This window comes from Arvicola amphibius, chromosome 5 (assembly GCF_903992535.2).
Source record: "Arvicola amphibius chromosome 5, mArvAmp1.2, whole genome shotgun sequence".
In the NCBI taxonomy this organism is placed as follows: domain Eukaryota; kingdom Metazoa; phylum Chordata; class Mammalia; order Rodentia; family Cricetidae; genus Arvicola; species Arvicola amphibius.
In genome coordinates this window covers 3484448-3496426 of record NC_052051.1, presented here as the reverse complement: position 1 = coordinate 3496426, position 11979 = coordinate 3484448, and the positions used below count along the sequence as shown (strand labels likewise).

At 46.4% G+C, this 11979-nt stretch overlaps 1 protein-coding gene across 1 annotated transcript in view; it reads left to right on the top strand.

The window, feature by feature from the left end:
* The first annotated feature begins 9277 nt into the window (after positions 1 to 9277).
* Positions 9278 to 11979, top strand: part of LOC119814308 (cadherin-like protein 26) — a 31920-nt gene continuing 29218 nt past the window's right edge. The window contains 2 exon segments of the mRNA XM_042055109.1: positions 9278 to 9579; positions 11708 to 11860. Of these exon segments, the coding sequence (XP_041911043.1) occupies positions 9278 to 9579; positions 11708 to 11860 (455 nt within the window).

Genomic DNA, 11979 nt, shown 5'->3' with positions numbered 1-11979 from the left:
AACATTGAACATTTGAGGAGTGCTCCCTTGAGCACCCGAGGTGAGCATGTTGAGTTAGGGGGGCCAACAGTGGCTCTCACCTTCCTTCTCATCCTCCCAGAGCCTTCTGTTCTGTTCTGTCAGCTTCTGGGACGCTGAGAGTGGCCACGAAGTGGTTGCCAAACTAATACTGTACTTCCAAGCCCAGTTAGGGCACAGGCTGGTTGTCACCGGAACTCCAGGGGCTTAGAAAGCACACACTAGGGTGCAGCTGGTGGGAAAAGGGCCATGTAATGCCCAAATGGCATTTGGCCCAGATATATTTAAATGTTTCAGGGCATTGAAAATTTGGTCTCTCCTAATTTATTAAAATGCCATTTTTTCAACTCAAAACAAGTATAAAGTGGAGCCGTTCCCAGCATCCTTGGGTTCCTTCCCAGAGCTTTGTAACCTACAATCCGACCTCATTCTCCCATGGGGCTCTGCACTGCACTTGTCCAGGCATGGCTCATGTGACTTGACAAACTCCAAATTAGGGACTATGCTTGGAGGTCTCACAGGCTGTGTGCAGAACAATCCGCTTTCTCTGAAATGAGCACAAACTAAACTCAGCTGTTGTTACCCGATCCTCTATCTGCAAGGAACACTAGCAGCCACCCCTCCTTCTCTCTCTCTCTTTCTACATAGGTGCACTAGCAGCCTGCTCTCTCTCTCTCTCCCTCTCTCCCTCTCTCTCTCTCCCTCTCTCTCTCTCTCTCTCTCTCTCTCTCTCTCTCTCTCTCTCTCTCTCCCTCTCTCTCCCCCTCTCTCTCTCTCCCTCTCTCCCTCTCTCTCTCCTCTCTCTCTCTCCTCTCTCTCTCTCTCTCTCTCTCTCTCTCTCTCTCTCTCTCTCTCTCTCTCTGTCTCTGTCCCCCCCCCTATAGGAACACTAATAGCCCACCACACCATTGCCACTTTTTCAGTGGCAGAATCAGAGGAACTAAGATGCTAACAATTCAGCACACACAGTCAGCTGCAGCTCACACTCCGAGAACACAGGAAGCCGGAGAGGAAGATTACCCATTTTGCCTCCTGGAAGCTGGTCATGACTTTGGGAGAGATAAGGAAACAACAATTCATATATTAATTAAGATTGCCAAACTCCAAGTTCAGATTTTGCTTCAAAATTTGCTCTTTCTCCGTCTCTGCCTACACTTTAACTCCATCTTCATTCATAAGAGGTTTGGGTAGAAACGACTGTACAGTCTAGAGCCCAGATATGCTTAGAATAAAGATTTTGTAACATGCTTTGGGGAGTTGTAGAAAAGTCACTTATTTTTCTGTGCTAGTGGCAGAAGGAACCCAGGGCCTTGCCATGTGCATGATGGGTAAATGCTCTATAGAGGAGTCTTGTCCCAAACCTCCTTCATTTCTTTCTTCCTCCCACATTTCCCCGGTATAGTTATGTGGGGTTCCACCAGAGTGTGGTCACCCCAAGACAGGATTCTTCCCTATTTATTGTGTTTGTTTATTGCTGTATTCTGTGTCCACTGAGTGTCTGGCCCAGCAGGTTTGCAATTAGAAAACAGAAGGGGAACTGGCTAGCACATTTGTTGAGCTGCCACCATTTCTCTCTCTCTCTCTCTCTCTCTCTCTCTCTCTCTCTGTCTCTCTCTCTCTCTGTCTCTCTCTCTCTCCCCCTCTCTCTCTCGTCTTCTCTCTCCTCTCCCTCTCACCTCTCTCCCTCCTCGTCTCTCGTCTCCTTCTCTCTCTCTCGTCTTCGATCTCTCTCCTTCTCTGTCTCTCTCTCTCTCTCTCTCTCTCTCTCTCTGTGTGTGTGTGTGTATGTGTGTGTGTGTGTCTGTGTGCGTGCGCATGTGTTAGTGCTCTATAATTTCTTGGGGTTGTTTTTCCAGTTTTGACTGATTTTAAGCACCATTAATTGCCCTACAATTGAGGGATTATTGGACTTCTATTTAGAAACTAAAAACCAACCAAGAAACAAAGAAACAACGAACTCCGTCTTCCTGTAGGTGCGGGCCGTCTTTCCTTGGCTGAGCTATAATCCCCGAGGTGGACATCCAGCCAGTTTTCTGTGTACACACATGACTGGTGTTTGGTATCTGAGCACTTGCTCCCCTAGACTCTGCTGGCCACAGATGAGGTCACACCTTACCCATCAACCCACCCGTTCTGACAAATGCAAGCGGGGCAGAGGACTGAAGGATCAGCTGGGGTGAAGTATCAGGGACAAAATACTCAAGAGAGTGACTAGAGGAGGTGTCACTGGCTGGAAAGCAGGTGCCTGGCTCCTGGTGAGGCCACCAGGCTCCAAGGACTGCCCCGTGCCCACTTAGACATGGTCATAAGAGGCTGCGCCTGGTTGCTGCTACTGCTGCTGCCGCTCCTGCAGGTGAGCTGGGTGGGTGCTGGGAACTGTGTGTTGCATGGCGGTGGGGTGTGTGTGTGTTTCATATCCTAGGCTAAAGGAACTGGCAGGATAACTGAGTACAACCCAACTGAACCTGGTGAGAAGCAGCCATCCACCTCAAGAAGAGAGCTGTCTGTCTTTAGAGTAATAGAGACGTATAAATGTCGGCTCAGGATCCACATCTTACAAGGAAGTAGGGAGCAGCTGAGGGACTTGATACTAATTCATGAAACAAACAGTTTCAGGTTAGATTGTTTTAATAACATGAAAAGTTTCCTACAGCACTTCTACCCACACTTTAAGGGGGTTGAGGAAATCTCAGCAGTTTGTATTAAAGACAATTGGGGCGAACCAGCAGGAGCAAACACCCCACTGTAAACAGGATGGAAAGAGCAGGGGTCACCAGTGAGCAACCAGTGTCCTGTGATCCAGTAGGCAGCCAGTATCCTGTGTTCAACGGCAGCCAGTGTCCTGAGTCCCAGGTGACAGCCAATGTTGCATGTGGTTGTTGGGTGTGACCTGCTGGATTTGCTTTCTGTTGGTGGGAAGAGAAAACTATGTCTTTTTTCAAAAATAGTGTTTGAAGTCAGCATATGAAGCTACTGGTTTCATTGTTTTCATGCGTACTCTGCTCTCATTCATCCCCGGCCACCCTCCTGCAGTCTCTTCCTCCCACCTCACAAGCCTCCTTCTGATTTCATGTCACTCCTATCCCAGTGCCCCTCCCAAGATCTCATCACATTCTAACTGAATCACACACACACATACACCAGAGACAGACACACCACACACAGACACACTGAGAGAAACAGACAGACAGACACACAGACACAACACACATACACATGCACACACAGAGAAAGACAGACATGACACACACACCAGAGAGAGAGAGAGAGAGAGAGACAGTAAAAGATAGGCACACTACACACAGACAGACACATACACAGAGAGACACCACACACACGCGCACACACACACACACACACACACACACACACACACACACACACACACGAGGCAGCAATTATGGTTGGGGTTTGAATTCAGTGTTTAAATAACAATCAAGGTCAACCACTTCCGAAAGGGGTGTGGCGTAAGCCAACTTTGATCCTCAGCTCAGCTCAGATCCATCTCATCTGCAGGGTTTGAAAACAAGAAGTTTAGATTGATTGTTCTAGCCGTGCAGCTGGATAGTCAGGACTTAAAACAAAAACCTTCTTATTGTGTTTTCTTTACTTGCCAATAAAGCTAAAAACTATGCTTCACTGACTTGGTGGGCACGCTAGTGAGGGAGGGGACTCCATGGACAGCTCATGCCTGGCCAGTGGCATCTTCAGCACTCCTTTCTGTGTTCCTAACACTGATGAGGGGGACTGTATCCTTATGATCACGAGTTAGACGTCTCCCGGGCCATACACTGGATGGACACAGCAGCAAATACGATAGGGGGTTCTGTCTTGGCATACCCACACTCTAGCAGAGCAGCCCCATTTTTGAAAGTGGATACCTTGCCTGGTACCAATCTTTTGAGTTAGAAGATTTACCTCAGTTGTATTTTGCCATGTCAAGAGTTGAGCATGCATTCGTCTCGTCTACGGCTTCTCATAGAACCCTGTTTTATGGCCCCATGGTAGCCTGGATTTGAGTATATTGCAGATCAAATCCCATCTCCACCCTTCTCTCATACCTGTACCTCCCCATGACTAGTCTTTCAAGGAAATGCAATATTCCCTCTCTGTTGTGTCAGTACAGGGCCTGAGTGGTTAATTCACCTCCACAGCGAGTGACCTTTCCCTTGGTGAAGAAGTACACACTCAGAAGCTGCAGGACTGGCTGCGGGAAATAATGCAACCCTCCACGCCTTCAAGGCTCCTTCAAATTCTGTTCGCAAGTGTCTTTGACAGGCATACCTGCCCCACACCCACACCTAATCCTCGGGGACAAGCAGTGTTCTTCTACTTGGGAGGTGTCTGTGCGCTGGCTTCCCCCTGAAATCCCACCACCCTGCTCTGCTATTATTTCTCTTAAAGCTCTGAGAATTTCATACACAATTTGATCATATTCGCCTTTCCCTGACTCTCCCAGACCCTCCTCCTCTGCTCTACCCACCAAGATCTGTGTACTTAAAAAAAAATCGAGAAGAATTTGTGCTGTCTAAATAAATATTCTTGGATATATGGCCTTTCACTTGGGTATGGTCAACTTACCAAGGGCTACGATCTTATAAAAAGAACGACTTTCCCTCTCCAGTGGCTAACATTACCCACAGTTCCGTGACTCTGACGTGAAGCCAGATGACAAGGTCAGAAGTATGTTCTGTGGCCTTATGACTTTCTTCCACATTCATTGTCACCCAATGACAAGCTGTCCTCCTGGTTGGTGATTTCTAGTCCCAAGAGCCCAAGAAAGCCCAGGTTGGGCTGGGCAGGATTCAAAGGCCAGAGATGAGAGAATTTTTCAAAGAATGGAACTGAACTAGAAAGAAATCCCGGTGTTCTGTGGTTGGTACTGTTTTTGAAATTCTGAAAAATGTTATCCTTAAACATGATAAATCTAGCCCGGTGGTGGTGGCACATGCCTTTAATCCCAGCACTTGGGAGGCAGAGGCAGGCAGATCTTTGTGAGTTCGAGGCCAGCCTGGTCTACAAGAGTTAGTTCCAGGACAGGCACTAAAGCTACACAGAGAAACCCTGTCTTGAAAAATTAAAACCAAAACCAAAACCAAACCAAAACGAAAGACAATAAACAAACAAACAAACAAACAAACAAACAAACAAACTATCATAAATCCTAGGGAGATGTCTCAATCAATTAAGTGCCTGCCAGGGAAGCGTGAGGACCCAAGTTCAGATCTTTAGTTCCTGCATAAACAGTCAGATGCTGGAGGCTCACGTCTGGGAAGGCAGATGCAGATCCCTGGGGCTCACTGGCTGCCAGCCTAGACTAATGGTCAATATGGTTCAGATCAGAGAGGTAGAAAGCAATTGAGAAAGATACCTGGTGTTGACCACTATCTTCTGCTGTAGGATTAACCCTTTATTATTCTTAGTTCTGAGCTAGTATGGGATTTCTTTTAAGCATCCTTCTTCAATCTTTCATATGAACATACTTGAATGTATTCATATATATGCATCATCATAATAAAAGCATCACTAGCAACTATGCTTCAGCCACTGAAGTCACTAGGACTTCACCCGGGAATGCAGAGTTGTGGTGCTACAGTTCTACAGCTGTCGGAGGTGAACCTGAAATAGGCTACCTGGAGAAAGAGCAGCCAGACTCTGTCCTAACAGCAGCAGCTTCCTACTGGGACTCACACAGGCTTTAATACAGAGTGGGTTGGAAAAGCGTGGACCACAAGTTGGGTGTTTTGAACTAAGAGAAATGTGTGGTCATTGTTCTAGAGGCCTGGTGTCTGCAATTGCACTGACAGCAGGACCATGGTCCTGGTAGAATCCTTCAGAGCTGTTTCCTGGCTTCTCTGGCTGTTGCTAATGCAGCCTGCGGCTACATCACTACAGTCTGTCCAGGTGATTACCAGCCTTCTTCCTAGGTGTCTGCATCCTCTTTCTGTCACGGATCAGGGCACATCAGAAGGTCTTCATTGTAACTTGATGAAACCCGAGGTTTCAACATCAGGTCCACAGGTATGGGGATTAGGACTTCTGCATCCATGGTTAGGGATGACACTCAATTCCCAGCAAAGGGATAAGAAGGGACAGGTGGGAGAGAAGGGACAGGAGAGAGATCACTCCAGAGGATGCTCCAGTGTTACCCATAGAAATGTGGGGACCATCAGGCCTGGAGGTGGACGCAGAGGGCTGGAAGGCCCAAGGAAGCCTGGGAATGAAAATGGAGGTTGGCTGTGGAGCTAGGAAGGGGGAGACATGGAGAGTAAACTTGTGACTGCATGTTGCTGAATTAGGGAGTCCTGAAAAAGGGATTCTTTGTGAGAAAATGAGCTAAAAAGGGTTAAGGGTATGTTGAATCCAAATTGTGAGGTACAAGAGGAAATAAAAGTTGCCTTTATTTCAAAGTCAAGTATTTGACTTTCATAGGGAAGTGCAAATCCTTGGCTCTTCCTGTTTGAATCACATTTTACATATATTGTAAATGTGTGCATGCGTGTGCGCGTGCATGTGTGCATGCATATGTACACATACAAGTGTGTGCAGGCCTGTGTGTGCCTAGGCATGCACGTGGATTCAGCGGATTACTTTCAGGAATACACTCTCTCCTCTACCACGTGGGTCCTAGGGATCAAGAGCAGGTCATCAGGCTTGGCACTTGTACCTGCCAAGCTTCTCACTAGCCTACTTTAGCACTTTAAAGAATTAAATAGTAGGGAGCTGATACATTAAAAACATAAAGCTGTCCTTACAGGGTATCGTATAATGGTTCTATTGCTGTGTGCATTGCAGAGTGGTCAAATCAGGACCAACATCTGTCACCTCACTCCGTTACAGTTCTTTATGGTGAAAACATTTGATATCCTTTCTTCTAGTATGGGGAGTGTGAAGGTCCTTCTACCCACAGATCTTCGGGAATCCAGGAATGCTAAGCAGGCAGGATTGGCTTTTCAATGGAAAAGGTGTAAAACCTGTTCTTCCATCCAGAAAGATGGGAATTAGAGGTGATTAATAGCCTGGTGATCCACACTGTCTGTTGAGCCAGGCTACATCAAGCTCCACAGCCAGGACCAGAGGTGGCTAGTCATCTAAATGACACTTACATTGTCTATACAGCTAGGGACTCCCCAAACTCCCACAACCAGGACCAGAGGTGGCTAATAGCCCAAATGGCCTCTATACTATCTGTATTATCAAGACCATGCCAAACCTTTCCCTAGGCCCTTAAGCTAATACAAATAGTGTATCTCTCGATGATCCCATCTCTTTGGAGGAAATGACATGTGTCCTGAGCTAAGTTTCAATGTAATTACACTTTGTTGGTCACTGGGGATTGTATTACACAAGGAAACGTTTTTCCCCCAAATTATATTGTGTTTGGGTTTATTGGCAATAAACTGCCTGGCGTCAGACTCCCTGAAGTTTGGTGCAAGCTGACGAGGTCATTCTCACCTCTTTAGTGCTCATTTCCCTGCCTGTCATGATGCCTGCAGGGTGGCCCTCATTCCAGCTTTCTTAACTGGCCTTGTGTGTTCTATACGTTATGTACCAAGGGCATTGTGAATTCCAGCTTTCTTAAATGGTCTTGTGTGTTCTATACATTATATACCAAGGGCATTGTGAATTCCAGCTTTCTTAAATGGTCTTGTGTGTTCTATACGTTATGTACCAAGGGCATTGTGGCGATTGGCTCTACCTTGAGGACTCAGTATGCAGTTGTGTGCAGTTACGTGTCATCACAAAGATTCAGACTCAGGGAGGTTAAACCTTATGACTGCTGTCACGCAGCTGTTGAAGAAAGAGACAGGGTTTGGACTCAGGCCTGGACCCAGAAAGCTATGCTGGGTTTCTCAGTATTGTCTTTACTGTGCAAGGAAGGTGGCTATCACTCGTGGCAATCTAACTTTCATTTAAATCTAATTTAAGATTCAATTCCATGATCCACCGTCCAAGTATTCAGTGAGGACCACACAGCCGGTGGCTGTCACTCTATGAAGTGCAGGCTGGAACACTCAGTCCTCCGATGCCTTGACTTTGAGTCCAGAGCCCAGGAACTAGATGTAGGTGGAAGGCCAAGGAATCTGTACAGAAATGTCCCATGGGAATTTAAAATAATGATTTCTAGGATCCCAAATCCTCCTTGAATGGAAACATACATTGAAATTTTAAATATTTGGACTTTGGTCTGTAGAGTGCGTGCCTAGCACACACAAAGCCAAGAGTTCAATCCCCAGTACCATATAAATTGGGCATGATTATCTTAGTTAAAGTTTCTATTGCTGCTACCAAATTCTGTGACCAAAAAGCAAGTTGGGGAGGAAAGGGTTTATTTGGCTCACACTTCCATAGCACTGTTCCTCAGCAAGGGAAGTTAGGACAGGAGCTCAAACAGGCAGGGACATGAAGGCAGGAGCTGATGCAGAGGTCATGGTGGGGAACTATTTATTGCTTTGCTTTTCATGGCTTGCTCAGCCTGCTTTCTAATAGAGCCCAGAACCACTAGCCCAGGGATGTCACCACCCACCATGGGCTGAGCTCTCCCCCATTGATCACTAATTGATCAAAAGCCTTACAGCTGGATCTCAAGGAGGCATTTCCTCAACTGAGGCTCCTTCCTCTCTGATGACTCTAGCTTGTGTCAAGTTGACACACAAAACCAGCCATTTCTAATGGTCAGCTACAGTTAATCCCTAGCATTGTATAGGAGGAGACAGGAGCATTAGAAAGTTTAAGGCCATCTTTGGCTGTATAGCAAGACTGAACCAGCTTAGGCCGTGAGGTTCTGTCAAAAAGAAAGGAAGGAAGGAAGGAAGGAAGGAAGGAAGGAAGGAAGGAAGGAAGGAAGGAAGGAAGGGAAAGAAAGGAAGGAAGGAAGGAAGGAAGGAAGGAAGGGAAAGAAAGAAAAGAGGAGAGTAAGAGAAAGAGAGCATGAGAGCAAGAGCGAGAGAGAGAGAGAGAGAGAGAGAGTCTCATTTATTTCAAGCATTTTAGTGTCTTAGTTCTTTCTTCCTTCTTTTCTTTCTTCCCCCTAATTCATTCTATGAATTTTTGTTTTGTTTTTGTTTTTCTCCAGAGATATCAGGTAAGCCTGAATGGCCCTGGTGACCTGGCCCAAATCCAGTCCCACCTGCAAAAGGGTGTGTAGGATGGAGGGGGCGGAGCTTGGCTGCCTACCACTCTGTTAAAGCAGCCTGGGGTAGACTGCAGCTGGGGAAGCCAGTTTAGGGATAGTACTATCAGCAGGTCGGAGAGCATTATGCAAATTGCTGTGAGCGGTGTCCATTTTGGAGGAATTGCTTCAATTGTCCCGGATGGAGGTGTAATAGGTGCTCTTACAGAGCCATTTCCGCCTCAGGGAACAATCGCGAGTCCTTCTGCATCATGGAGATTAGCTGTTCTGAGGCCACACAAAGAGAAGAGAAAGCCGCCTGGAGCTGCTGTGGGAATTTCTGGTACCTTTCCAGCAAAGTGTAAACCAGCGGCTTTCCCTGCCTGTTGGCTGGGCCCACCTGTGTTCTTAGGACAGAATCTACAGAGCGAGGGGGTGGAGCAGGCGCTGTAAGTCTCCATCTTAGACTGAGGGACTTGAGAGTGACGGGGGATGTCACGCAGTCCATGCCAATGACTGGAAGCTTGGATCAGAAACAAAATCAATTTCTGTATTCGTTTGCAAGAATTGCAATTTCTTCTGTAATTTTTTTTAAAATTACTTTTGTTTTATGTGTATGGGTTGTTTGCTGGGATGTCTGTGTACCACGTGTGCCTGGTGCTGATGTAGTTCAGGAGATGATGGATTCCCTGTAACTTGTAGCACGAATAAAAACCTAGAGTCAGAAATTGTGGTTCAATCCTGAAAGCCAGAAAAGCAAAACAACCAAGCCACTAGAGAAGTCTTTCCTCTACCAAGGCTGGGTGACTGCAGACTCTCTCTCCTCTTATTTTATATTCCCTCTGGTGCTGGGATTAAAAGGTGTGAGGCACCACCACCTGGATTTGTTTCTGTGTTGATCTTATTGTTAGGCATATTTCCTAACGTGAGCTCTCTGCCGATGCAAAATCCCATCAAGCCAAATCAAAACAAGCCAAACTAAGAGATATCCATGTTTAATGGGAGTTCGGCACTCTCGGGTAATCCCTGAGGGGCCAGCAATGCAACCACCAGGAGGAAGGAAAAGAGACCACGTGTTCCTCTTTTGGGAGTTCACTTAAATATTCTGTGGGAGTGGTCCTGAGCCCCTCCCTTCCAGGGAGGGGGTAAGGGGAGGGTCAGGACCTGGCCTGCTGGGATTTGGAGTCCAGAGTGCTAACTCTCAGAGTCAGGGGGCTAGGATAGATGCAAGGGGCTGGAGCCTAAGCTCCCAATTTAACACTTATGTAGCCCAGGGTGGCCTTGAACTCACAAGAGATCCTTCAGCCTCTGTCTCCCAAATCCTGGGATTAAAGGTGTATGCCATCACTGGCTGATCTCTAGTGTCTTAGCTTTGCTTTTCTGATCTTTAGGCAAGCTTTATTTATTAAAACATACATATCACTATAGTAACTGGAGTTACAAGTGATTGTGAGCCACCATGTAGGTGCTGGGAATTGAAACCAGGTCCTTCTCTGTAAGAGCAGCCAGTGCTCATAATTGCAGAGCCACCATCTCTCCAGCCCCTTGGCTGTGTATTTAAATCTCCCCATATTAATTAAGAAACACTCACTATCTGAACATACTGGTTTAACGTTTGGGTAGTTAAAGACTTTGAAAATTCCTTCTTTGGGACTAGAGGTATAAGTGCACTTCTCACCAACATGCTCTCTGGGCATACATGAGGTCCGCACAGTGCACACCCGCCATCCCAGGGTGAGGGAACAAGAGGCAGGAGGATCCCCATGCCTCACACACATTGCCATGAATATATACACGCGATGCACAAATAACTCCTCTCCTTTAGGTAAATAGATGGAAAAAGAAATACAGTCTGTGGCAGGTAAAAAAAAAAATGCCATTGTTACCTTTGACATAAACAAAATGACCCAGTAATATCACACACCACTGTGAAGGGAGCCGACCAGAAATGAACACATGTAGAATGTGTGTTTATTTCCTGTGAGCCCTCAAAGCCGACCATGTCACCACATAACCCTGAATTAAGAAAGACCTCGTGTGTTCTATGTGGCCACACTTGATGGGGACCTGGTGGAATCTGGGTCCACTGACTATAGCACTTATAGGGTTCAAGTCCTAGCGACTCTGACTGCCTGAGTTATATTTATTGATAATGTGTTAGAGATGAAAGCTGACAATTCTTAGCCATGTTTAATTCACTAAAGAGAACAATAACCCCATCACACACAAATATGAATAACGGAGTTTTACTCAAAATGACTGTATTTTTCAGATCCTGCCTAATGAGAAAAGCAGGGCTGTTGTGTACTCTGTCAAGTCATTTGAATGTCTGGTTTAGCGGAAGACAGCTGGATTCTCCTCCCGCATTTGTGTTTAATCGGTTGTGAATGCTGTTCAGTTGAAGGATGTGCAGAGATCCTGGCCTCCCACGTGTTTGCATTTGGAATGATCTGAATACTTTGAATAGGGAATTCTGGATTTTCTCTTTTGAGACTACACCAAAACATGACAGTATTGATGTCCCAACCACCCCCTCCGATATGAAATCTGAATATAATGGAATGAGCCTTTTGTTAGTGCTGTAACTTTCCAGGGGGATACAGAAATGGCTTGGAACCAAGAGGGCAGCAACATACAAAGAAATAATTCCAACCAAGCCCAGCTCAGCGAGTCTGTGAAAGAGTTCCTTACTGGGACAACGTGGGTGAGGGATTGTGTGCAGGAGCATGGGTGACTCTTGGCAGCCCTGTCATCAATAAGCCCCGCCCCAGTATGAGTGACAACTGCTAAAGCTGCATTACTGCTGTCCCCACTCAGACTAGCAGTCACCTTGACAAATGTGTCCTCTG